The sequence below is a fragment of the Lagenorhynchus albirostris genome, chromosome 11 (genome assembly GCF_949774975.1).
Source record: "Lagenorhynchus albirostris chromosome 11, mLagAlb1.1, whole genome shotgun sequence".
NCBI classification, from domain to species: Eukaryota; Metazoa; Chordata; class Mammalia; order Artiodactyla; family Delphinidae; genus Lagenorhynchus; species Lagenorhynchus albirostris.
The window spans coordinates 92,120,015-92,147,979 of record NC_083105.1 but is presented as its reverse complement, the minus strand read 5'-3'; the positions used below and the strand labels follow the sequence as shown (position 1 = coordinate 92,147,979).

The 27,965-nt window shown below is 42.7% G+C and overlaps 2 protein-coding genes across 4 annotated transcripts in view; one reads left to right on the top strand and one right to left on the bottom strand.

Annotated features, from left to right (window-relative positions):
* PTPRO (protein tyrosine phosphatase receptor type O) overlaps positions 1 to 7,758 on the top strand; it is a 229,350-nt gene extending 221,592 nt beyond the window's left edge. The window contains exons 26-28 of the mRNA XM_060167078.1: positions 335 to 470; positions 6,398 to 6,518; positions 7,572 to 7,758. Of these exons, the coding sequence (XP_060023061.1) occupies positions 335 to 470; positions 6,398 to 6,502 (241 nt within the window). The 3' untranslated portion in view covers positions 6,503 to 6,518; positions 7,572 to 7,758. The remainder of the gene's footprint in view (positions 1 to 334; positions 471 to 6,397; positions 6,519 to 7,571) is intronic.
* A 14,692-nt stretch (positions 7,759 to 22,450) lies between these two features.
* The window catches only part of EPS8 (epidermal growth factor receptor pathway substrate 8), a 190,090-nt gene continuing 184,575 nt past the window's right edge, over positions 22,451 to 27,965 (bottom strand). For all 3 annotated transcript variants that reach the window (XM_060166800.1, XM_060166799.1, XM_060166801.1), the window contains 3 exons: positions 27,060 to 27,240; positions 25,457 to 25,586; positions 22,451 to 23,703 (listed from right to left, as the gene is read on the bottom strand). In XM_060166800.1, coding sequence (XP_060022783.1) covers positions 23,590 to 23,703; positions 25,457 to 25,586; positions 27,060 to 27,240 — 425 coding nt within the window. In that variant the 3' untranslated portion in view covers positions 22,451 to 23,589. The remainder of the gene's footprint in view (positions 23,704 to 25,456; positions 25,587 to 27,059; positions 27,241 to 27,965) is intronic.

Genomic DNA, 27,965 nt, shown 5'->3' with positions numbered 1-27,965 from the left:
ACCTGACTGTCCAGGAGGCTCCACATGGAATCCTTACTTTCCTAAGGAACAGAAACCCTGGGGGGCGGGATGGGCAGGTGTGGCCAAGGCAGACCCACAGCTCTCTAAGAGAGGTAGCAGTGATAGAACTGTGACGTTAGGAAACACATCAACCACAGCCACACACTTAAACAACAGTTAAGCGGGAAATATTGTCAGTTTAGTCTTTTTTTTCAATGATGCTACATGTAGTTTTGGTGTGTTTTTGGTTTTGGTTTTGGTCTTTTTTCATCGCCAATTTGTTTCCAACGGTGTAGAAGCGCTAAGTGATGTGCTGTCGGAACCTCTTTTCCAGTGCTGGAGTCGGTCGGACGGGAACATTCATTGCCCTGGACAGGCTCTTGCAGCACATTCGGGATCATGAGTTTGTGGACATCCTAGGGCTGGTGTCAGAAATGCGGTCATACCGGATGTCTATGGTACAGACCGAGGTAGGAACATAATCACAGGTATTTTTAAATTTGCCCTTGACTGAAAAACTTCCCATTATTCAATCGCATATGTCAAAACCATGGTCTCGATTTTTTTTTTTTTTGCATCTGCCGTTCCCACTTTCTTATTGTGCACATTCAAACTGCTCCAAGGTATAAAAGAAACAGATATTAGTCTCTAGAAATCCATTTGGTGTACTGTGCCCGCACTTTTATTGGTGTTACAGGCCCTTCAGTAACCCAGAGCACACGGGTGTATCTATAATGGAATAAAAGCTCTTTGAACAGACTGAGAGTTCGGTGAAGGTGACAGCCATCTGGGGAAATGCCACCAAGTGGCGACTTTAAAACCGATGTGATTTAATTTCTATATAAAATGCTAGATTTGACTCAATAAGTTTGTCATTAGTTTGCCGTTCATATGGCTCAATTCACTTTTGATGATAATATGGGTTGACTTTGTGCTTTGTGATGAAATAAAATCCTTACAGTTTTAAGGATTTCCAGCCTCTCATCTACCAGCACTGCCAATCCCTTGAGCTAAATGAATGGAATCGTCATTGTAGCAACATGGAGGCATCCCCAGAAATATACACCAGCGTTACGTGCTTCCCTTTCTCCTCTTCTCCCAGGTACTCTCCACCGCAAAGCCTTAAAATGCGCTCAGGCTGGAGTGGCAGCCGCAGACAGCATCACGCTGCCTCAGAGCAGCAGTGGGTGTGCACCCGTGTGGGTTCACAACCCTAAGCACAATAGTTTCTTCGTAATCCTAGTCACCCAGCCGTACTCGCAACTTCTTAGCTTCAGGCGAACACTAATCCTTTTTCTCGAGGAGTGTGTGTGGGAGGAACACTTACGGACTGGAACCCAGCCTGGCCCTGACCTCTGACTCAGTTCCCAAGGGATTAAAACCTGCCTTAATCTTCCTCATGTTTTTCCCAACAAACACCACTAGATGTCAGTATAACGCAAAAGTCCACAGTCCGGGCTGCCGTCTCAATGCTTCCGGGTTCCCCTTTCCCACCCTTTTTACTTTTCCTCCTGCCTCCCCATCCTGTCTGACCAAGGCTTGGACAGACGTTCCAATCTGTTTATTTCTGAGCTCTAGCAAGATCATAGCACTTTGGAAAGAGTAACTCATTCACATTCAGATGGCTCGGGGATGATCAGGAAGCAAGACATCTATTAGTGTGCTCACTTCCTTGAGATCGCTCACATTCCAGTCCTGCTACCTTCTAATTTACCACTGTGGAGACATAGACATTATCCTATTATCATAAGTTTAAAATGTCCTGGTTTCCCAGACAAGCCCAACTACCTAGTGATTAAATAGTGTGTTATGGGGCTTCCCTGGTGGCGCAGTGGTTGAGAGTCCGCCTGCCGATGCAGGGGACACGGGTTCTTGCCCCGGTCCGCGAAGATCCCACATGCTGTGGAGTGGCTAGGCCCGTGAGCCATGGCTGTTGGGCCTGCGCCTCTGGAGCCTGTGCTCCGCAACGGGAGAGGCCACAACAGTGAGAGGCCTGCGTACCGCAAAAAAACGAACAAAAAATACCTGCGTTATGAATCTGTCCATATTTTTGGCTTTCACTTCCATAAATCTATATCCTCCTATGTGATTAAAACTCTCTATTTTGTATATTGATCTCCAAGCTTCAAAGGGCCACTCCTTATTTTAAGTACTTTGGATTTGATGAACTGTCTGCCCCCACTGACTTAATGCATACCTTTTATAATTTTATAGACTGTGATTACAGCCTGTTGGCTTTCAACTTTCCAACAACAGAATCCTAATCCCTTTTTCAAAAGTCTACCTTCACATGGTAGACCCTGTATCCAATTTTCAGTGCCATTATTTTTCTTCATGTGTGGTAATCCCAGGACACCAGGGCCACCACCATGTGCCTTTCTGTAAAGCTGAGAAAAAGTTGGGTTTTCTCTACAACTTCCTTTCCTCAAATTTTGATTGCTTCTTTGTTTATGGTAGTATTTTAGGTTGACATCTCCAGGGAAACAGTCTTTTTTAAGTACGATATCCCTTCCCTGAACTCTCGTGGGAAAATTCAAAGTCAGCAGAAGAGGCAGAGGTCACCACGGGTCACTTATTTTTCCCAACTGTTCCAGTTCACTCTTGAGTTCCCTCAGGATTTTGCAGCGATCCTCTCTGGTTCAAGTTATTTATTTATGTCGGTTTTGTCAGTTGTGTCTGGAACCACTTGTCCAATGATTTACCTCTGTTTTTCCTCATTCCTGTGCTCTTCGAGGTTCAACCTGTAACTTGAATGTTAGGATTTCCTTAACATCCTCCTTGAGCTCATTCACGCCCCAGTCCTGCTGCCTCCTAGTTTACTGATGCTAATAATAAAGAGCAGAGTAAAAAATTATTTTTCTTCATCATCCCAGAGCACTCCTTTGACACTAATGGTTTTCAAGAGGCCAGAATGATTCTCCAGCAGAGTCGATGTATATACAGAAACCACAGTGTGTTGTGTACAGGTTACCTCCCATGCTTGTTTTTCATTTTCCTATGCCCTCTTGACGGCCCATTGCCTTGATTCTAGTACCCCACCCCCTCTACAAACAGCAGATGTCACTGATTAATTTGACCATATCCTCAGATGCATGTTTCAGGTCCCTGCAACATGCCGCATGGGCCGTATTTTGATGAACCCTTTTCCCCTTTCTCAGCTGACCAGGCACGCCGTGTGGACCCCTGCAGAAGAGGAGCAAGGGGTAGTCAGAGAGTAGGGTAGTCAGGCCAGACCCTGAAAGAGGCCCGGGACCAACCCTGACCACTGTACAACTCACTTCACCTCTCGAATCTCCCATTCCGATGAACAGATACACCCTACTATATATAAAATAACAAACAAAGACCTACTGAATAGCAGAGGGAACTAGACTCAGTATTTTGTAATAACCTATAAGGAAAAGGATCTAAAAAAAGAAATAGACATAGATGTATGTATAACTGAATCACTTTGCTGTACACCTGAAACTAACACAACGTTGTAAATCAACTATACTTCAATTTTTAAAAAATTAAATAATAGGGCTTCCCTGGTGGCGCAGTGGTTGAGAGTCCGCCTGCCGATGCAGGGGACACGGGTTCGTGCCCCTGTCCGGGAGGATTCCACATGCCGCGGAGCGGCTGGGCCCGTGAGCCATGGCCGCTGAGCCTGCGCGTCCGGAGCCTGTGCTCCGCAACGGGAGAGGCCTCAACAGCGAGAGGCCCACGTACCGCAAAAAAAAATAAATAAATAAATAAATAATTAAACAATTAAAAAATATATTTTTAAAAAGCTCCCATCCTTCATCTGTAAAACGTGAAGGACAACGTTCATTAGTTGTTTGTTGTAAAGTATACATCAGGTGAACCGATATCATCAAGATAAGTGCTTTGAAATTGTGAAGTGCCACATGTGGATGGCCTTCGCCTCTCCTGGGCTCTCTTCTATTTTTATCAAAGGTTTTCTTTAATTTTCCTCTAATAGGCTTTCCCTGGAGGTCAGGCCTTGCTTTGAGCAGCTGCTTCTCCTTATCTGCAGCCTCCTGATTTCTCAGGAACTCTCAGAGATGCGTCTGTAAATAGTCTTTTATTTACTTTTCCTGTGGCCTAGCTACTTTATTTACTTATTTATTTAGACACAAAGTTTGGCCACTGCGTAGGTATGGGTTGAGAAACCAGGCAGTCTCTGTCCTTATCGATGCTCTGTGCTTGACTCAACATCAGAAGCAATGGAGGGATGTGTCATAACAAGAAAGGGAAGCTCAGTTACTGATGTGATGTTGTCACAATTTAAGGGAATATATTTTCCCCAAATTTTGTTGAAAAATACATGTGAGTCCAGGGAAGTTTGAAGTATTTAATTTTATCCTTTGTATGAAGTTGTCATACAAAAGGTCCTTGAAATCCTGTGGTTATCTTAACTGGTTCTTATTTAAAGGTTATTCTTAATGGTATTACTTAGAGAGAAACTCCAGCAAATAAGGAAAAAAGGAGAAATGACCTTGACTTCATGGCATAAAGACAGCTACTCTCAATATTTTGGCGTACCTCATCTCGGCCTTCATTCAAGTATAATGTTCACACAATTGTGCTCATATGCCCTATACACATATGCTAATTTTACATTCTGATTTTTCACTTAATATTTTGCTACCTGTATCATCCCAAATTGCCTAAAACTCTATAACTCATTTTAAAGACTGAATACTGTTTCATTTTATTTATTTATTTATTTATTTTTCTTTTATTTATATTTTTAAATTATCTTATTTATTTATTTTTGGCTGTGTTGGGTCTTCATTGTGGTGCACGGGCTTCTCACTGCAGCGGCCTCCCCTGCTGCAGAGCACAGGCTCCAGGCGCGTGGGCCTCAGTAGCCGCGGCACGCAGGCCCAGCAGCTGTGGCTCGTGGGCTCCAGAGCACAGGCTCAGTAGTTGTGGCACACGGGCCCAGTTGCTCCGCGGCATGCGGGATCCTCCCGGACCAGGGCTCGAACCTGTGTCCCCTGCACCGGCAGGCGGACTCCCAACCCCTGGGCCACCAGGGAAGTCCCATACTGTTTCATTTTAGATATGCTGTTGCTTACTTAAAACATTCTCCTTTTTATAGGACATTAAATTGGATTCTTTCCTTTCTTACTTTTATCTGTCTACAATGCCATTTATTAGCATTTTATTAATTGTACCTCCACCAACTGTAGGTAAAAATGATTGCTTCAACAAACTCAATCATCACTGAATATTATTTTTTTCCTTTAGGTTTGCTTACTTTATATATAAAAAAATTGTTTCAATTTACAATTTTTTATTACTTGGCCATTTTTTGCATATGGTTTAATATTTTCTCAGTTTACTTAAACATTTAATAAGCACAAACTAAGTGCTGGGTATTAGGAATAAAAAGACACGGTCCCTGCTTTCCAGGAATATTTGGTCTAGTGGTCAGTTTATTTTATTTGTCACTTTAAGTGTGCATGTTACTGATGTGGATGAATTTTAAACAAAGATGAAGGTAACAACATTTGTCATAATTCTAGAAAATATTCCCTCTCAGTTTCTGGTTTGCCCTTTATTTTATTCTTTTTACTGCTTTTTATATACAGTAGTTTGACATTTTTATTTGTAACTTATTTCATTGTTTAAAGTTTAAAGTCCTTCCTTAAAGTAATCAGAGAAAAATTAACCTATATTTTCCTTTATATTTTTATGGCTTAGTTCATTAAACTTCCTGGAATTTATTTCAGTGTATTATGAGGTGATGTGCTACTTTTTTTTCAAATAGCCCCATGATTTATTGTTTGAATATTCATTGCCTTTAGCATTAAGTAGTGATAGTCTAAGCCCTATTATTAATCAAACTATTTCTACAGTTGATTCTCTTGGATTTTCTAGTTATAAAATTGTGTCATATATATGGAATCTTAAAAAAAAAAACTGGTTCTATGAACCTAGGGACAGGACAGGAATAAAGACGCGGAAGTAGAGAATGGACTTGAGGACACGGGGAGGGGGAAGGGTAAGCTGGGACGAAGTGAGAGTGGCATGGACATATATACACTACCAAATGTAAAATAGATAGCTAGTGGGAAGCAGCCGCATAGCCCAGGGAGATCAGCTCGGTGCTTTGTGTCCACCTAGAGGGGTGGGATAGGGAGGGGCGGAGGGAGACGCAAGAGGGAGGGGATATGGGGATATATGTATGTGTATAGCTGATTCACTTTGTGATAAAGCAGAAACTAACACACCATTGTAAAGCAATTATACTCCAATAAAGATGTTAAAATAATTGTCTCATAAATAATGAAGAATGTTTCCCTTGGCATCACATCATAGCATTTAATACTGCCATAGTATTAAAATATTATATTTTTGCACAAAGATATCTTGCTCTAAAACCTGTCTTTGTCTTTTGCTCCAGGAGCAGTACATTTTTATCCATCAGTGTGTGCAACTGATGTGGATGAAGAAGAAGCAGCAGTTCTGCATCAGTGACGTCATCTATGAGAATGTCAGCAAGTCTTAGTTCAGAATCCAGACCAGTAAGTGGAGAGGAACCCATCATGGGCACCCTGTCTTAGCACAATGGGAGAGGGCATGATGGGATACGACAAAGGCAGCAGTGGCTATCTGTGCTGACTCTGACCCCACAGAGGTGGTCACAGGGAGGTGGTCATAGGGAGAGACAAACACCGTAGCAGATCTTTGAGCTTCAGTGGGCCTAGGTTGGTGGGTGTGGCATGCAAGAGCTTCAGCAACTCATGAAGATTTGCCCTCCATTCCCTCCACCCTGAACCTTAAATTATTCTGATATTGGATCTGTGCCTGCAATATCAGGATATTACCATCCAATGCTATTTACCTAGATACTTTATGCAAACATTTTACTGACTACAAGGGCCATACAAGGGGCTACAAAGAAGACATGAGCTAAAGTAGACACCGAAAGAAGAAAAACAATATTGACAATAGTCTTAGGTTAGCGGAGTTTTCAAATGCCTTGATCTCATCTATTACGTGAGTACTGACTTGAGAGCATCGTGAAAAAAAATCGTAACACAGTCAATGCCTTGTGCTTACGTTTTAACTAGGACATCAGATTTCGGAGGTATAAGTAATCTTGGCTAAAGTAACAAGTAATCTTCTAACTCAACTCAGTTAACAGAGCATAGAATGTGTATGAATATATTAAGGTTGGAGGGATCACTGACAGGGAGAGAGAGGACAAGGGTGCCTTGAGGAAGAAGTATGGTAGGATACGGACTAGTGAGTACCAGGATAGGGTTAGCATCAGACCATTACATTCATCAACAAAGACAGACAGAAAGCACAAGGAGGCAGGAAAGATAAAGAATAAGGAAAGACAGACAGAGACAAATTTGCAGGTAGAGGGAAAGACAGAGCCACAGAAAGGAGGACTTGCACAGAGAAAGATGCACAGATAAGCCCACGTCCACGTGGGCTGTGGGGTTGAGTGTAATGAGAGCTAGTGATGGAATCAGGAGGCGGTCGCTGTACTTCCAGCCACAGAGCTGTTGATGAGGGGCTTTGCTCTCCCAGGCTGCTTACCGTCTTCCTCTGTCTCTCATTTACAGGACAGGACATGATGTGAACCCATCCTCCCTTGCTTCCAAGAGTTTTTTGGAGGGGCTCTAGTAGCCATTTGCTAAAAAGAGCCCTGCTTTGCAGTACGTGGCCAAGATAATTTATCTCATAGAAGCAGCGGGAAGACTTAGCCTTAAAGAGCCTACAGTGTCTTTCGGACTCTCACTTCTGGACATTCAATAATGGACCAAATTCAACCGGACACCAGAAAGGTCCAGACGCTCTGCAAAGGGCAGGAAGCACAACACTTCTGAAGAGTTTCGCTGGCCCTTTGCTGGTTGGGCTGAGTTTTTTGCTGTTGTTTTTAAGTGCAATAATTTTTGTACGTGTGTGATTTTATCAGAACGTTGAACTGTTTTCTGCCCGCACTATTGATCAAGCTCGTAACCCAAGAAGGATCAGGCATAGTTGGTGTCAAATTATACCTCACTGTTAAAAAGAGGCATGCCCACACATGAAAACATGGCAATTCTGCTTCAAGGAAATTGAACCAGTGCTATCTATAATCCAACATAAGCTTACTGGATCAGGAATGGGGAGGGTGGATTGGGGGAGAGAGAAAGGTTCTTCCCACAGATCAACTGCGTATCTTTTCCAAATATGAAGAGCTGTAATTCAGCTTCAAAGTAGAGTAGAAAAACTATTTAAGTCTTAATTGTTCTAGTTCTTGATGTTTTTTTCTTATTAACGGTTCAGTGTTTCTTCCTTGGCCCTCTTGGACTAATGTCACTGTCCAGGTTCCTTTTCAACAAACTAGATCTGGTTCAGAAGACTTTGAAGTCTCACTCTTTAGACTCCACTGCTGTCTGAGCAATCTTGGTGCCTAGAGTTTGCGTTCCTCTTTCTGTTGACCTGCATACACGTAAAAGCTATTTCTTTGCGAATTATAGGCTGTGAACACGCACTTTCCTTCCCCCAAAGAGCTGGGAATTTATGAAGTTGTGGCAATGAACTGCAGCATGCTAGGACAATGATTTGCCTACATTTTGGGGGGGGGTAATATTGTCAAGCACCTCTATGGATTCTGACAGAGATAACTTTCTGTTTTGTTTTCTTTGGGGTTGTCAGTTTCATTTTAACCTGTGTAACTAGCAGCAATCTATTCTTTGCATTTTGTATAATTGCAGTACATAATTGTGTCTTGTGACATGAACACTGTCAGAATGGACACAGATGGCATCCTGAAGCCTGTTACTTTGTGTCGCTTCCTGAGAATGAAGAGGTGATGGATATACAAAGGAAAACATTTTGAGTTGAAAGTAAACAAGCTTGCTGCTTCGCTGGAGCAGTTGGCTGTCCTGAGCCTTCCTGTGTGTGTGTTTCAGGAGGCTGTGTCCCCCTCTCTGTGCATCCGCCCCTCGCCCTGGATCCCCGCTTTCCTGTGCATCTCCATGAAGCCATGCACGCAGTTTCACATTTTATCAGTGACCTTTGTAAAGGTAAAGGATGCCAAGTGAACAGCTCTGCACCCCACTGTCTCTTGTCACCAAGGCCTGGCCACAGCGGAGCCTGGCACAGTTCTTTGCAAGACCTGGCCAGGCAGGGAGTCTCAGGTTCTCCTCATGGGGAGGGGGGAGGAACGGCAGAGGCTGTCCAGACCCCACAGGTTAACAGCTTGGGCTCCCTGGGTGTTGTCAGCTTTGACTCGCCCCCACCTCTTCCTCCCCTTCTCACCTCCCTGCTGCCACCTTCTCTTCTCACTCCCACCCCTTTAAGTCCCTTCTTGGACATGTTAATAATGTACCACTCCATTCCCAGGAGTACATGTGGCTAAGGAAAAGTAGCAAGTGTATGTGTGACTTCCTTAGGTTTTCGCACACGGACAGGTCAGGAGTGAAGTAAGCAACGCTGGGTGAGCTGATAAGACACCTGCTGGTGCAGGTGCATTTCCCATGTTCACAGACTGGAACTTTACTTCCCTGAAACTTAAAGCACTTTGTAAATATTTTATGATTTTCTTGAGCACCCCTTCCAGGTAGGAATCAAATAGTCCCAGATCAGTTTTCCCAAAAGAGAAGATGAAGTATCCAGAGTTAGACGGAAGCCTCAGAGTTTAGATGACAGAAAAGTCACACCAGGCACTTAACCAGATCCTTCCTTCAGGGGTCTCCACAGCCGTCACTCTGTACATCACTGGTACACTGGTGCTCCTGAAGTGTACAGTTTATGATGGGAAAAGCATCTATCTGTCTGAAGACTTGGGTTTCAATCCCAATAGATGACTTTGAAATGTATCTGTCCTAAGTCTCAGTTGATGAACTGTAGAATTACCTACTAAAAGCACCATATTTCACAGGTGTAAAGGGTATCAGATCTGATAATTCACACAAAGGTGTTTTGTATTTTATTCTTTCATGTACCCTAGGGGCCCCTCAAACCAGCTTAATTTTCACTCCAGGATTCAACTCTAAGAATTCAGACAGGAGGCAGCTAGGGCCTCTGTGTTTTAATCACAGTGTTATTTGTAATCATCTGTGAAGTGCTACGGTGCACCGAACATAGAGGCATTAGCACAGGCATTCACAGTAGCCTGCATGGTGCATAGAAAGAGCTGAAGATTTGGGAATAACAGAATATTTAACTTTGAGGGCTGCTGAGATCAAATTCCTTGGCTGCAAAAGCCAATTTCTGAAGTTAATTGAGAAACTACCACTAGACTCTAATTTATACATTTAATATCTAACACTAATACATCCATACCTATACATTCATTATATGGCTTTATTTAACTTGAAAAGGAAGGAAAGGGATGGATGGCAACCTTTTTGGGGGGACAGTGTTCTAATTCGGGGTTGACAATTTACAAAGTCAACACTGCCCCCCAAATTTAAAATTAGAAAAATTAGTAAGGTTTTTTTTTTTCAATTCTTATAAAATCTTTAATCAGATTCTATAATCGCTCCTCTTTTCTAAAAGCTGTCCCTGACCCCGGAAAGGGGATACATCTCTCCAAGAAGGCTGTGGTGTCAACGTGTAAAGCAGGGGCTGGAGACTTTGGAACTGAGTCTTTTGCAGACCTTATGAGAGCTACTTGCTAGGGGATTGGCCGTTAGCCAAGGGAGTAAAGTTACTGAATCCAATCTCTAGGAGCCAAAATCCTCCCTGCTTTCTAGCAAGGAGGCCTTCCTTTCCACCTCAGGAAATGTCTGATGTGATGTGCTTCAAATTAGCTGGCGCATTTCCTAGCTCACTGATCACTAGCCTGGGGCCTGGCCCAGGCTCAGAGCTCAGAGGCCATGCCCAGGACTGAACAGAACAACCACTTTGGCCAAAGGAGTTAGAAAGCAACAAAACCTAACACACACAAACTTCTACCTTCGGTTTTCAAAGCCTCTTTTGGGTGCATTTGAAGGAAACTTGAGCCATGATCTCTCTGACTCTTGGCCTTCCACAGCAGCACGAGTTTTCAGTTTCAATTGATGCTTATCACAAGGCCTGATCCTGGTGGGTCACTCAGTTAAAGATGGAGGATCATGTTTAGTTCTGGAAGTTGTATTATGAGGGACACGAACAAACTGTTCGGGGCAGGGTCACCTGAACCCTTACGACCTTGTGGAAAACAAAGGCCATAATCACAAGACCTGGGGCAAGTGGGGCTCTAAGCTTGGGGTCAAGGACGAGTCCCTGGTTCATCCAGTCATTCATTCAACAAATATACGTTCATCTAATCCGCTGAGTGAATAAAGCAATCAATCAAGGAAAGATTTTTTGACCACTTGCAATACACCAGGCACCAGAGACACAAATGGTACCATAGGCTAACTTGTAAAACTATGTTATGGAATCAGAGTCTGGTTGTTGTTGGAAGGACTAAGCAAGCATTAGACAAGTCTTTTTCAACATTTTTCACTTGTATAGCTCAAATGTGGTCAACCTTCTGCAGTCACACCAGTAATAGTGGTACACACCTTTTTTCCCAATGGCTTAAGGATAGAAACACCAAGTTCTCATAGTTTTTGTTACTCATCAGGCACCACAGACCCTGACATGGTCCCCCCTTGTCGATGAGAATCAGCAAGCTAGCCTTCTCTCCTACTCAAAAAGACTCTCCGTCCCTGGCAAATGGTTAATCCTTTTCTACGGAACACTTCCAGTGAGCTTCCGGAATTGTCACCTCCAGGGCAGCCCATCACTTCATTCCTCAGAAAGCACTTTCTTCTCTTGGTTACACATCTAAGGAACTTACTAACTTTAAGGATGGGGATGGGATTGAAAGTTCTAACCTCCAACCAGCCCCCATGCTTTGGTGCTTTCCAAAAGTTTTCTCGTTTACATAAGCTCAGGTGTGGTTGAAAGGGTTTTGTTCTAAATACCCAGACACCTTTACTGCTCTTATCACTTGGGAAATTCCAAGGGTTTTAGGAGTTCTAAATATATATTTAGGAGCTCTAGGGACAAATCAAAATATCACGGGTGTTCAAAGCCAAAGTGAGAAGTAAAATCCAGTTCTTCTGATTTCCACCCAGGTCCCAAGCTGTCTGCTATATGCGTGATTCTCAATGATTAGAAGTTTCTAACTTCATTCACCAAATGCTTACTGAGCAAAAATGCTATGGACCAGGAGCTGGCCTGGGCCCTAGGAACACAAGGGTAAGTCCCAATGTCTCCAGGCAGACAGCAGGTGGAGGTGAGGCTGATAGGATTAAGGCAGGTAAATGAGATGAGACACCCTGGAGCCCCTGGGCCCTCCCTCCACTCCTACCCATGGTTGAAACCAGCAAAGGGGTGATCTTCAGAGCCCGGGAAAGCCCCGCACATTCTTGGACCGATGTATGGCTCTATACCTCTCATGGATAGAGGCTTGAAGTCCAACTCGACTTTCCCATTTTGGTAAAAGGGCAGGCAGTGTGGCACTGACAAGGGCTGCCTTGACGGAGGTTGACTTTTAAAAGTTTCCATTTGAGAAACAGTAAATTTCTAGCCCTCAAAGAAAATCATTTGTTGACTCAACATCCCATGTCAGGCACCGTGGAAGCGGCTGGGGCTATGAAGATAGATGAGACAAGGTCTCTGCTTAGAGGAGTTTACATTCTAATAAGGGATATTAGAATGGAAACTAAGGGCAACAGAGTGGTACAGATGATGTGATAGAAATACATAAAGCAGCCAATGCAGTACCAAGAGGACAGGTGATTTCCTTCTGGAAGGGTCAAGGAAGACTATACAGCCACGTTCAAGTATTGAAGACTGCTGAGCCACATTAAAGAATACTAATGCTGTACACTCACCCCTGGCAGCGAGCATTCATGAAACACCCACGGCGTCAGTGAGCGGGGCCCATGGGGGTAACCAAACCTCCGAACCTACCTTCTGAAGCTTTTCTTCTTGGTTGACTCCCAGGCCTCCACAGACAGCTCCTGTGCATGTGTTTTTCGGCAGAATCAAGCAGGTTTACTGTCACTGCAAGTGTAACCATGCATATTGGGGCTACATTGCCCAGGCACATGCAGTCAGTTCTGTTCACTGGGAGGGAGAAGGGGTAGACTGTACTCCCTGGCCCCTAGGCCCTGAAAATCTGCCAGGAGCAACCTTCCCTACCTCTCCCTCCCTCCCCCCTCCTCTACCTACCTATCATCTCCAGATAGAGACGGTGGCGCCAGAAAGACGGAAGGGGGCTGGGTCCCTGAGTTGCCACCTGGAGGAGAAACCCCTGCCTGCAATGGCCCATGATGTGATCCAGTAACACATTTCTATCGCGTCGTCATGAGATGCTAGCATCGTCGGCTAAGGCAGTCGACGTACCCTTAACTAATATGGCAGCCCGAGGATAACCTTTACGACCATGTTCCAGCTCAGTAACGGTGGGAGTTTTTCAGGGCAGTGGTGTGTGACTACCCAATAAAATTCCCAGGAGACAGGTTAAAGATGAGACAGAACAGAGAGCGGGTAACCCACAGGGCAAATACGGGCTCAGGAAAAGGCCGCAGAATCATGATGGATTCTTTTAATAAATAAACTTTGCTATGGAAATACATGTACTCTTCTCCGGAAGTGGTTTTCCTCCAAGTTAGATCTCTCCTTCTCTCTCTCTCTTTTTTTTTTTTCCAAACCCCGTAACAAGACCATTACTCAGGAAACCCACTCAGATTTTTGAACCACGTGTGAGGGTACTGACTCTGAATCTGAGTCCTGGGTGTCAGTGAAAAATAGGCCCCGGAGTAGTTCCACATCAATGAAAGCTCAAACGTGCAGGAGGCCACGAGGCTTGGTGTGTGGGGAGATTCTGAGCCTGCGTGTCATGGTGAGTCCAGGGCAGTGGAAAGGAGTTCAAAGCCAGCTGATACGACATAATTTTGTTCAGTTCTGAGAACGCCAAAACATCCACAGGGCTGTTTCAACAGGAAAAGTTAACTGCAACCACTGCTGCCTTTACAAACACAAATAACAAAATCGTCTTGGAAGGGTTCTTTCATGTTCAAAATCACCCGAATCACATCCTCCCTTAACCAATGAACTTGGGAAGCAGGACAGCACAGGGCCCAGCCATACAGCAGATGGAATGGTTTAGAACAAGGGACTGTGTGGGTGGAGAGAAATTCAACTGAGACTCTGCCCCTGAATGTGACTCAGTGGCCTCATCTGTGAAATGGACATAGTGATGGTAGCTTTCTCACAGGGCTTCAAAAAATGAAGAAGATAATGTGTGAGGGGCTGAAAACAATTCCTCGAATAACTTAGTATATTACATGGCTCTTCAGGACAAGCACACCTCTCACCATCTCCAAGGGCCATCTTGGGATTCTTGAATACATTTGATAAGAGCATCTGAAGCCGGTGCCTGTGCTGGGCTGGCTCAGTTTCCCCAGGGTGACACCTGAACCACCCCCTCCCATTTTACCCCCAACAGTCACGGACCTTGGGATATAAAAGAGGTGCAGCCTGTGACCCAAGGAGGACCCTCATGCCGTAGGCCTATGGTGCCAAACAGGAGCTGATCCTCTAGATCAGAGCCCTGCACTGCCCACACCTGGCTTTCCACTTTGGTTCTCTGCTACCAAGTGCATCACGAAACCCACACTAGCGGGTTTCCCAGCAAAGCAATGCCAGGGCCTGGTTCACATCCAGTGAGAACATCTGCAATAGTGCAAGCAATCTGTGCAAGTCTGTTGCACTAACACTCTTTCTGAAAAGCTGGCTACTTGTTCTGAAACCAACAAGTCAATTTGTACAAACTGCAATATGTAAGTACACTTGGGCAGGTACCACTTGTGAACACCACTGAATGCCCCCGTGAACCAGCTGCTTTGTTCGCCACTGGGCATAAGAAGAGCTTCCTCCGCAGGGCTGCGCTGACAGCTCCTTGCTGTCGGTGCCTGGTGGTTTGGGGAAGCAGAGTGACGTGATTGCAACAGTATAGACTTGCGAGTCACAGTGCTCTGCCACCTAGCAGCCCTGTGCCCTTGAGAAGTCACCCTACTATCTCTGAGCCTAAGCGTCCCCACGAAAGGCAAACCTGGTCTAATTGTTGCCATGGAATGATCAGCTTCCTGTTCACCAGCGAGGGTCTTCATGGAGGAGGGACTCTGTGGGCTCTGGACCAGTGATTTCCAAATGAGGCTCCAGGCCTCCTCTCTGCAGCTTCAACGAGAGAAACTGCTTTTACCGCTTTCATATGGTGGGATACTATATAAAATTTCGTAGTTTAAAAAACGCTATTTCTGCTTAAAAAAAATTTTATATACTGACCTATGATATCCGAGAGAAAAGATGATTTGCAGCATATACAGAAGTTGCAGAGTTAGTCCAAATTTCAGTCGTTCCACTTACTGTGTGACAAGCTACTTAACTTATATCTGAGTTTCAATTTCCTCATCTATAAAGTGGGGATTATAGGTGAAAGTTTTCAGCACATATGAGTTCAGTTCCTGCTTTCCTTTCTTTAAGAATAGATGGGAGGGAAGAAGCCCTTAGCATATGATAGCAGCTCAGAGTAAGAAACCATAAAATAGGACAAGCTCTGGAAGACCTGTAGATATTATTCACCATTTGTGTGTGTGTGTGTGTGTGTGTTACTCCCAGATTTTCCATTATCTGAAAGAGATCATGTGTTCATCTGGGGGGATAACAGAAACGATTGAAGCTGGAGACATTATCTCCTACTCCATGGCCACGCTCGAGGGATAAGACTGACCTCTTCAAGGTAGGGCAGGTGGGGCAGCCCAGAAAAGCAGTGGGAATTAGGCCAAGTGCCTGGAATCACAGTCAGGAAGGAAAGAGCCCAAGCAATCAGCCTGGACCAGGACCATCTGGGCCTGGCAGGAGCCCTGGTTCATTGCCCAGTTGGTCCCAGCACCAAACTGAATGTAATATGCCTAAAGCCCTTCGGGAAGCATCTCAGCTGTTAAAATATCCCCACTGACACAGAACTCTAGATTCTGGGCCTCACTTCCCTTGGAGCACCTGATAGATGTATCCTATCCCAATTTAGTTTAGAATCTAAGAGTATGGTTCTTAGTAATTCCTTTTATCTTATCAGAATTTTACTAGCTTTTAATTTGATAGCCTTTCTTTCACAAATGTGATGTAATAAACCTGAACATTTGGGTACTAAAAGATATGTTTTTCCTGGTACCTGGGTATCTCTCCATCAAAAAAAATGGAGGATTTCTCATAAAACTGAGTTCAGAGCACTGGCTTCTCCCGCTTCTTCTCTGTCCTAAACATGCAAACAGAAAGGAACAAAGAGGCCAGGAAAGGAGGCTGTGACGTGGTGTGAGCCCGTGACGCAGTGTGGGAGTCGGTCCTGGGGAGGCCTGCAGAAAAGAAGGAACTGACTAACCAAGATGGTGGAAAGAGAATGGGTTGGGTTGGGGGGGAAGATGGGAGTACATACTAAAATTCCTGTTGGGGTCCCACAACTGCTGGAAGTAGAACCCTTATCTGGGTATTGCCTAGAGCAACCACAGCTTTTTTGAGCATGTTATGTTTTGTTTAAAATAAGGAGAAGAAGCTCCAAGAGAAGGGTGGTAAAATGGTAACTGCCTTCCCCTCCTAATTCATTCCCAGGAGCCCTTGACACAACCCTTACAAAGATCTCTGAGCAGACTAACTTAAAAGCGTGCCTCTGGGAAAAACTAAATGTCACAAGTATAAAATCACAGCCTCTGGGAAGTCAGCACTCATTTTAGGTGGTTTTAGGGTGTAATTTTGCCCCAGGAGACCAATAAGACTAGCACCAGGGATAAATACAGCAAGAAGCAAACAGTTCTTTAGATTGTATGTTCTCTGATGGCAGAGGCTACATCTAGGATGCTCTCTGAACATCCAGTTCTTAAAGCAGACACTTACAAAACGTTTACTGAACGAATATTGTCTTTTCCTACCCAGAAACAACCAGTCTTTACAAAAATCCCTTTATTGGGTCTGTACAACTTTCTGATATAGTTCCATGTAAGCACTGAGAAGAAAGAGAGCAGAACAAGCCTAGTGAGATATCCACACAGCAGCAACTCAGCCTCTATAAATTTAATTTTAGAAAACAAATGAATCTCACACTTTCCTATAATTTTTTTTTAGAGAAAAGTAGGAAAGGAATAGTTTTAAGTGATTAGAGTATCTCTCACATTAGCTTCCCATGACCCAGTGCCTCTTAAGGGCAGGGGAGGGAAAGAGATACAATTTACTGGTTATCTTTTTTTTTTTTTTTTTTTTTTTTTTTGCGGTACGCGGGCCCCTCACTGTTGTGGCCTCTCCCATTGCGGAGCACAGGCTCCGGACGCGCAGGCTCAGCGGCCATGGCCCACGGGCCCAGCCCCTCCGCGGCACGTGGGATCTTCCCGGACCGGGCCACGAACCCGTGTCCCCTGCATCGGCAGGCGGACTCTCAATCACTGCGCCACCAGGGAAGCCCTACTGGTTATCTTTTACAAGCAGTTCAAGCCTACAATCCCTGGGATAAGGAAACTTACTAGCTCTTGATTTGAGGACAATTCCCCAAAGGCAGTGCAGCCACTACGATCCAAAAGGAATAAGTTAGCCCTGATGAGCTGAGGAGGCATAGATCAGAGTTCAGGGCACTGGAAGCAGCTGGAAATTCTGAAAAGGGGAACCAGAGTGGAAGCATTTGTGCAGAGAATGGCTGCAGAAATCTGTAAGTGAACCCACCCAGTTCACACAAGGCAACATCACCCAATGCTTACCAGAGTGGCCACTGCAAGGTTGAGAAAGGTCGCTGCGCTGGGAGACGTCAGAGGTTCAGCCCAGGAAAAGTGAAGAGAGCTGTTTAACTCCTTGGGTATCCAGCTGAGATGTAAAATATCCTGTGAATTCATCCCCCCAAAAAGGGCATGCCTTAGAAGTAAGGACTCCACTGTGAAAACTGTTTTTTTTTTTTTTTTTTTTTTTTTTTTGCGGTACACGGGCCTCTCACTGTTGTGGCCTCTCCCGCTGCACGGGCCTAGCCGCTCCACGGCATGTGGGATCTTCCTGGACTGGGGCACGAACCCGTGTCCCCTGCATTGGCAGGTGGACTCTCAACCACTGCGCCACCAGGGAAGCCCTGAAAACTACTCTTGATAGCTACAGGCAAAGCCTGAAATCAAGTCCTGACAAGATTTTCAGAGAAGAGATAGTTTGTAGATAGAGTCCCATCAAGTTAGAAGATCTTGTAAAACACACTGAACTTGCCATAATTCATCCTAGCAAAGCATAAAACCAAAGCTATACAAGCTCCAAGTGATCAGCCAATATACAGCTGATTGCCGGAATAAGAATAAACATTCTTCCAAGGAAGATAACATATTCTAAAATATCTAAAACATGTCATTTACAATGTCAAGTATATATAATAAAAAACTACTACACATGCAAAGAAATAGGAAAATAGGACCCATAGTGGGGGAGAAAAAAGCAATCAATAGAAACTGAGCCTGAGATGGCCCAAATGTTGGGTTTAGCAGGTGGATTATAAAGCAGCCTTTCTTTGTTATGGGAAAGAAGGAAAGTTGCTCAAAGAATTAAAGGGAAATATTCTTTTAGTGAGTGAGCAGACAGAAATTCTCAGCAGAGAAATGGAAGCTATATAAAAGAACTAGAACTGATAAAATACAATAACTGAAAAGAAAATTCACTGGATTGACTCAACACATACTAGAAGACAGATCACAGTGGGGAAAAAAAAGAGTTGGTGAAGCTGAATACATATTGACATAAATTTCCAATCTGAAGAATAGGGAAGAGATGGATTTTTAAAATATTAACAGAGAATCAGGGATCTTTGGGGTATAGTAAGCTACCTGACCTAACATACATGTAATAGAAGTCTGAAGAGAAGAAAAGAAAAAAAAAAGCAGAAAAAAATATTGTAAGGAAAAAGCGCTTCTAATAATAGGAAAACACTGGCTTAAAAATCCAGAAACTCACTGACCCCCACATAGAATAAACACCAAGAAAACCACCTTCATCAATTTTATAATCAACCTGCTGAAGATGAAAGATACAGAAAAGAATTTTAAAAGCAGCCAGAGGAAAAAATAAGAATGATGACTGACTTATCATCAGGAACAATATAAGCCAAAAATCAATGGAATGACATTTTTAAAGCTCTAGAATAAAAAGTAGTAACCTAGATTTCTATATACAGTAAAAAATATATATATACTTTGAAAAGCAAGGTGACTCCAAGTTTGAGCCAAGATGGAGTCAGAGGGACTGGATTTACCCTCCAGCCTGAAATAATATGTGCTTCACACACATATGTATTCACACACATATGTGAACAGTTTTCAAGATATTGAACACTGGGCAATGAAAGATGAAAAAAATGCAGAAAACCCTACAACTGTTCCAGCTTTCTGCCTAGGGATTGCTTTCAAGCTTCAGTGCAGGGAGGGAGAACCCATGTGGAGTTCAGCAGACTCCTTGAGTTGAGGAGACAAAGCTTAAAGTGTGGCAAGGGCAAGGGAGCTAAAATTACAGCACAGAGTAATAGAGAGGAGAAAGCTGCATGAAGAGAGAGCTCTGGAGATATGCACAGGGTCCCCATAGAGTCCTAAGCTGAGGATGGATCATTGCATGCCTATGAGAAAACTGCTCAAGCCTGAGGAAAGAACCACCTGAAAGCGTTAGAGGAACAGTTCTCAGAGCTCATGCAGAACCAGGAATAGTCCTTATTACCACCTGCTACAGTGGAAAACATAATTCATGGAACAATAGGTTGAGGAACCAGAAGGGTTTTGCTACAACAGTGAGATAAAGTTAGTTATAATGTAAATATTGCTCTGGTTTCACCAAACAAAGCTTAAAGGCAAGATCAAACTCTTACCAAGTAATTTAATAGCACCCCCAAACAAACGACAATAATATTTAAAGGTATACAAAAGTATCCAGCACCTAACACAATAAAGGTAAAATTCACAATATCTGGCAACCAATTAAAAATTACATTAAAAATGAAAGACACAGAAAAGAATCTTGAAAGCAGCCAGAGCTTTTAAAATTATCAAGCATACAAAGAAGCAAGAAAATAAAACCCATAATAAAGAAAAAAATCAATCATAACTAACCTAGAATTTATGAAGATGATAGAATTAATAAACAAGAATATTAAGACAGATATTTTTACTGCTTCCATATGATTGATAAAATTGAAGAAATACTGAGCAAGTTGAGACATGGAAGATATTTTTTCAAAAAGTAAAACTTCTAAATATGAAAACTCTAATATGAGATGAAAAACACAAATGGAAGAGATTAAAAGAATAGAAATTGCAGAAGAAAAGACTAGTGAACTTGAAGACAGAAATAGAAATTACCCAAAATGAAACACAGAGGGAAAAAAACTGGGTAAAAAATTAAGAGAAGAAAAAAAACTGGGTAAAAAATTAACAGAGCACCAGTGACCTTGGGAAAACTTCAAATGGCCTAGCACACATGAAATTGGAGTCTCCCAAGGAGAGAAGGCAGGAAGGACAGAAAAAAAAAAAAAGTAATGACTGAAACTTTACCAAATTTAGTAAAAACGATAATCCCCCAGTTTCCAAAAGCTCAATGAACATCAAGAAACAGGCAGTAAACTACACAAAGGCCATAAGCAAATGGCTTAATGCCAGTGATGAGAGCTCCACTCTTGCAGCAGCAGTAGGTAACTGATTCCAGCAGCAGTAGGGAACTCTAATTTCTAGATTTTTCCCCTAAGTTTTCAGAACCCCATCACTGCACCCCCTCAGAGGTAAACTGCCCAGAACCTTCTCTCTCTTCAAGTCTCTGTCCCAGCTCTACAGGGGATCTCTCCTCTGTGGTTTTGAGGCATCAGCACCAACACCAGACAGTGCCTCTTCTTCGGTGGTCTGTGCCCAAGCTCCCAGGGTCCTTCCTTCTTCAGGCTTCTAACTGCTGATAAACCCAACCCCTTCCCTGTGCAGCCCTAGCCCAAGGGATGGGGGTTGCTTTCCCATTATTACTACCTCTGTGGTATCGCAGTGTTTCCTTTCTGCCTGTTTAACCAATTCCTTATGTTAAATACTGTTTAAACAACAGAGAAGGATGATTGCATCTTTTTGGGCAAAAGTATAAACATTTTTAAAAATCATTTTATAGAATTTCAAAGATGTACAGAGGAGTGCACATATAAGCTAAGTAGCCGGAGTTGAAACACGTTGGTTCTTGAGCTGTTCTCTCTGTTTCCACTCTACCCCTTTATTCCCATCTTTGTGATCTGGGGCTTTGCCAGGTGGGTGACCAATAGATTCTGTCCAAAAAGTGTGCTACAGGGACACAGGAAGCTAGAGGGGAAACAAGGGACTTGCTTTTTTTCTGTTTTATTTCCTGTTTCTATCAACATCACCCTAATAATAGTTCTTCACTCTATAAGTAGTGATTGATTGCCTGCAGGTTCCAGTGACCCCGCAATCCCAGTAGCAGCCTCCTTGTTCCCTCTCAGAAATTCCAGTACCAGCTGCCTGGGCTGCTCTCCTCTGAGGTCTGAGTCCCAGCTCCATGGATTTGCTGAACTATTTCTTCCGCTGAATTCTTTTCTGAATTCCTGAGGCAACAGCGCCCGTTAGGCTGTGCCCCCTTCTCCGAGGTTTACCAGTTGTGGCGTCTTTCCTCCAAACTTCTCATCCCAGTGGCCTAACTCCTCAGATGTTGGGATACAAACTCTCCCTCAAGCTTTTAAATCCCATTAATCCAAGTCTTCTCTTGGTCTCCACATCCCAGAGGGAGGTAACTACTTCCTGCAATTACTACCTTGGTGATATTTTCCTTTGGAATTTTATAGCATAAAGACATACCTATAAATGATATCAATTCTTTTCATGTCAGATATGCTATATTACACACAGGTTATTTTCACTTTTCCATGCCAATTTCTTTTGTCTTATACCTACATTTTCAGAGATTTTCAATAAGGGCTAAGTTATAAATGTGCATCAGTGCTTATGAAATGGGAAGGATCTACAATAATTATTATTCTCATGTTTGCCTCACTTTGTCCAAGGGACAACGTTACGGACAGACTGAGAAATGGAAGACAAGAGATTCTCATATCCCTCATGATTTGGGGAAAGTTAGCCTTTAGGAAGCTAAGCCTCCTCATCTATAAAATACAACTCACAGATTATTGTAGATCTCTAACAAAGTGTTTATGTGGAAGCACTTGTAATCACAAATGGTGTGTAAGTTTGTTTTTACTAGATGGTAAAAGAAAAGATGATGAAATAAGAGAGGTGGAAAGAAGAGAAACAACTGAAGAAAGTATTCTAGAAAAGTTTCTACCCACTCAGAACTCCATTGGGAATCAGTTAAAAAAAAAAAAAAGGAAGAGCGTGGGCCTCTGTTTTTCCCATTCCATGCAACCCTGATCCCCACTCTACACGCCAAAGGTCCCTTTTGCCAACGAGACAGAAGCCATTTATTAATGTATGGCAAATACTGTTTATTGCAGACTTTCCAGCTGACTCATGTGAAAAAGGCACTATGAAAATTAATGAATCTAGATAATCTCTCTAAATGGATTTATGTTAAAATATACAACATTCTTACATAACATCTGTTTTATATATGTGAAATAATATAACATTTAATGACAAAAATCATGTTTTCAAAAATAACATTTGTTGAAGGTTAAGTCTCTTTCTTTTCTCTACCTAGAATCTTTCACAGGATTAAAATATGTGTATATTATTTCTTATTACCGGAAAAACTTGACACAGATAAACTCATAAAATGGCCCCAATTTGCTCTTAACTACTTATATCAATATTCAGGACTGAGGCCTTCATTTAGCAGAATACTGTAACACACACCAATGCAGGCTATTTCCTGTGACAGAGTTTGAATGTATGTGACCTCTTTTACACTTGTGCTTTCTCATATATAAGAACACAGTATAGATAAGAAGAAGAATATAAACGGAATCAAAATACAAGCTATACAAGGAATTGTGATCAACAGAGCCACGACAGATAAAACGTCTCGGGAATGCTCCAAAGGTTTCTATTTGTATGTCCAAGGCCTTGTTGCATTTTACAGTTCATTCAATGTTTTAATCTTTTTTAAAAACTGTTGGCATTAAGAACTTTAAATAAATCTAAACATTCTATTACTGAGTATGTTGAAGAAGAGACCTAAGTAAGCAGAGGCTAGCCTAAACTAAGCTACACCCTGGATGATACCTACCATAGTCACAGGCAAAACTGAAACTGTTTAGATTTTGAATCATGGGCAATATCTCTGTTTTGTTGCAATAAATAAACTCACCACTGTCAAAAAAAAAAAAAAGTCTGCTTAGGCATTGAGATGGGGATGAAATAATTAATCCAATAAAGGAAACCTCACCTTGGTAAAGTAGGCAAAATATTCCCAAGGTGAGAAATTCTGTTTAAAATGTTTTCATTTTAATAAAAATAACGGGCCCAGGAGCAAGTCGTCTGCTTACTTATGTTTGCGTTGTTTCTTTATGGCGGTAAATTCTGTACACCAAGAAATGAGAATCTGACATTCCCTTCATGGCTTCTTAAAACAAAGCACGTTGGAATAATGCCAAGAATAATGGAGTTTAAAAACTAATTAGTGACTGCTTCCCTCATCAAAAGATTCCACTCCTGAATCGCTAGCAGCAGCACTGATTTTTTCCTGTCGTCTTCGCATGATTTCTTGCAACTCAGAGCTGCCGTTGTTATCCTGAAAAACAAACACGGTTCGGACGAGACGGTTACTGGTTTGTGAGGCTGCAAATCATGTCATGAAACGGCTTAGGCTAGAAGTTCTTTGTGTTTTTCTTCTCATGTCTCTAAGGGGAAAACTGAAGGCCGCCCTTCATATAAGTGATGATGCTGGACTTTACTAACATCACATTTTCACTTATACTGTCTTAAGGCAATTCATTCACCATGCCTTTCACTTGAACCTGTTAACGATAAATCAGTAATGCATGTGGAATGCTCTAGATTCCCTGGGGGAAAGAAGAGATTGTACAAGAAGCACAAAAAGATGGTAAATTATCAAAGAATGCTCTTTAGGTCAAGTAAGATACTCATCTATCTACCTTAGGGGATTCTAAATCAGGCCCAGAGACTGGGCTCGGAAGACACCAAGTTTCCTCATACCAAAGGGTTCTGACCTTCTGACATCTTGTTGGCTTTTGTCCTTTCCAAACCTGGCCTACAGTCCCTATGCACCCTCCTTATTCCTCTCTCATCTACAGAAATCTCTGGCAACACAGGTGAGTAATATGAACCATGAACTAGATGCAAGAGAAGGGCATGATGGGAAGGTGCCTGGGGAAGACAAAGAACCTCAGGTAGGAAGTCTCTGCCTTAATTCACATCCAGAGGAACAGGAGCTAGAGGCCAGGAGCACATGGGAAGTCAGGGGAAATGACAGTGATAGGGAGTCTGGACTGAAGGAATTCAGAAAGGTTAGGAATATGGAACTTTCTATCATAATCCTTAAGGAGGAATTTATACATTCTCAACAAAATTAGAAGGTATAATGGTAACAAAACTGCCTCAGAAAAGATATAATCCCGACTCACATTCAATATACAAAAAGTCTAATATAGAATCAACCAAGATGAATGTCGCAGGAAAAATTTCCAAGGGAAATATAATTTCTCCTGAGTGAGAATGGTTACAGGGTTGTATGCACGAAGCTATTTTACTGAGTTATTTAACTGTTGAATTTATACAATAAACCTGCTAGAGATAATTACGTATTGATTTCACGCCAAAGCCTATACCCTTTCATTGGAGTCTAAGTTTAATTTTCATGAAAGCTATTGAGAGCTGTGAGATGTAACAGTTAGAAACTACTACCCTTACACAGCCCACGTTAAGTAGAGTAGGATATTGAAACCTTAAGAACAGCCAATCTAGAAAACATTTACTCTTTTTCTTCCATAGAAACAGCTATAACTAAAGAATGACGCTTCAGGGCCCGCTGTTTGCAATGATCCCTACCTAATATTTTCCCTCTGATTATTTATATGTATAAGCAGGCCTAAGGCACACAGCCACGGTTTTAAGACTTGACAACCTCTAACCTGCTAGAGTCTCCAAACTAAACATTAAGGACAGGTAAAAGGGTTCTGGCCTCTTAAGTCACTTACTCACCCGAAGTAAATGAGTAAATAAAATTCCTACAGAGGTCGTGCACGTAAAATGAGAACATTAGGCTTTTCACTAGATATCCAAAAGTATATGGAGCTCAAGCTTCATGTTATAGGAGCACTTATAACAAACTGATCTCCCTGAAAATGCTCGCTGATGGTCTCCAGTGACAGATTACTAAAGCTGAACCGAGTTGAATTCAGCTCTGCATGAAAGGCAAAGAGAGCGACCTATATGGACATAAATACTGTTTCCAGAGCTTTCAAATTGCAGTCCATACTCTTGACTAATGCAGAAAAACACCACCTTAGGTTGAGAAGTCGTACCTCTAATGCAGCTTTCTGTACAGTAATTTGGCTAAAGACTCTGGCCCCTTCAGGGCAGACGGTTCTCAGTTCATCTTTATTGAGAGAGAAAAGTTGTGCACCATTTAATACTCCAAGACTATTGACAGTTCTGAAAAAACAAAAGGAGGAAAAGAGGGAAATAGAGCATTAAAAATACTGTCTGGATTTGTGGTTGCCAAGGGGGAGGGATGGATTGGGAGTTTGGGGTTAGCAGATGCAAACTATTATATAGAGGACGGATAAACAACAAGGCCCTACTGTATAGCACAGGGAACTACAGACAATATCCTGGGCTGAACCATAATGGAAAAGAATATAAAAAAGAATGCATACAGGTGTATAAGTGAGCTACTTTGCTGTACAGCAGAAATTAGCACAACATTGTAAATCAACTATACTTCAGTAAAAACTAATTAAAAATAGGGCTTCCCTGGTGGCGCAGTGGTTGAGAGTCCATCTGCCGATGCAGGGGACACGGGTTCGTGCCCCGGTCCGGGAGGATCCCACATGCCGTGGAGCGGCTAAGCCCGTGAGCCATGGCTGCTGAGCCTGCGCGTCCGGAGCCTGTGCTCCGCAACGGGAGAGGCCACAACAGTGAGGGGCCCGTGTACCGCAAAAAAAAAAAAAAAAATTAAAACAAACAAACAAATAAATAAATAAATAAATAAAATACTGTCTGGATAAAACAAAAGAAAGATTTCTGGTCCTGCTACAACCTCTGTTCTCTAGGTGTCCCATACACTAGAACTCATAAATGGTACTAGAGTGCTTAGGGCAATGACAGGGGACGGTCATGATGACGACCCTGAGGCTATATAAGATCACTGATCATGAAGTGTCAAAAAAGAGTCAACTGGGTTTATTATCTTTACTGTGTATTACCAATTTCTTGAAATTTGGTGTTTCGTAGAAGGAATGGGTAACTTTCTAGTAGCCAAGCAACTGACTAACCAATGTACCTCATGTTTTCAGTCACACTGGGTGAGTTTATAATGTGTCAAGTGCTCTTGAATATGTATTAGTCAAATAGTTCAAATACATATATTCAAATATGTTTACCAAATACATGAGAAAATGTTTACAAGTTTTTAAGTATAGACAAATAGAAACTTCACTGTGGCTTTCCTAAAGGAAAGCTCTATTAGATTGTAACCTACAATAAGTAACGTCACCTATTTTTTATTTGCCTGGGATCTCGATGCTGCAGCAGGAGGAAACGTTCTGCTGTATGTCCTCTGTGGTCTGGGGAGTCTAGGTAAGACTACAGACCTATCCTGTGTGACCCTCTGAGGCAGAAAGACAGCCACCAGCCTCAAAGCTACCAAGAGACTGCTCGAGGGACCAATGATGAACAGACACCACCATCTAGAAAATGGGGTACCATCAAATGATAGTTACTTCTCCTTCCTCCAATTTTTTTTTTTTTTCGCTAAAAATGGCTAGAGTCATTTCCTGAGCATGGGAACAGGTGCAGTTCGGGTTCTCACATTTTCTAAGAGTCACTTGTGACATCATAGTGATCAAATTGAAAACGCTGCATGTTATACACACAGAACTGTAAAGTATCCCCAGAGAGACTTACACAGGGTTGAAGCCCTTTGACTGCAACCATGTCTTCACATCCTCTGGGGTGGAGTCATAAGTGATATTGACAACTGGTACATTCTGCCGTGGCACGTGGAACTTCTTCTGGGCGGCGCTCCGACCAATGGTCAGTCTGTGGACGAGTTCATCCTGCACTTCCTCCATCTGAGATTTCCTTCCTAGATACCAACACAGAGGAGGTTAGTTTTGAAAGCCCTAACAGTTGTTGCTCTCTCTAGAACCCCAATGCCAAGAATCCTTTGACCCCAACAGGACTTACGATCTAGTATTCCTGCCATCTTTCCTTTCATCCTCACCAAGTATAAACTCTGTGATCAATTATTAACATCACTCCCTGTCTCTTCTTTCTTCATTGCGTTCATCTGGCAAGCCCCCCCACACTTGTTAAATCTCACTTTCTGTTTATTCTGTGCTGAACCTGCACGCCAAATAGAACACAACAATGCTGAGTGAGCTCATGTTAAATGCACGATCACGAACCTCCATTGGGCTGTTAATGGTCTGTGACATTCATACTACATTTCCTGAGGCCAGTGGCTTTCAACTGGGGGAAATTTTAACCACAGGGCACATCTGGCAATGGCTAGAGATACTTTGGGATGTCACAAACAGGGGGCAAGGGGGAAGGAAGCTACAGTCATGCAGTGGGTAGAGGCCCGGGATGGACAAAACATTCTGCAATGCACACAGGTCACGTTGCTACATCAGAGAATTACCTAGCCCCAAATGTCCACAGGTTGAGAAATCCTGCCTGGGACCGTATAACTGTCCATGGTCAGACAAGTATTTCCTATCTTCTTCCTTCTGCAAATCTCCAGTTCCCAGTCCTCAGTCCTCTCCCTGAGCTGATGATTTCACTTGCATAATTTCTGAGTAAAATAAA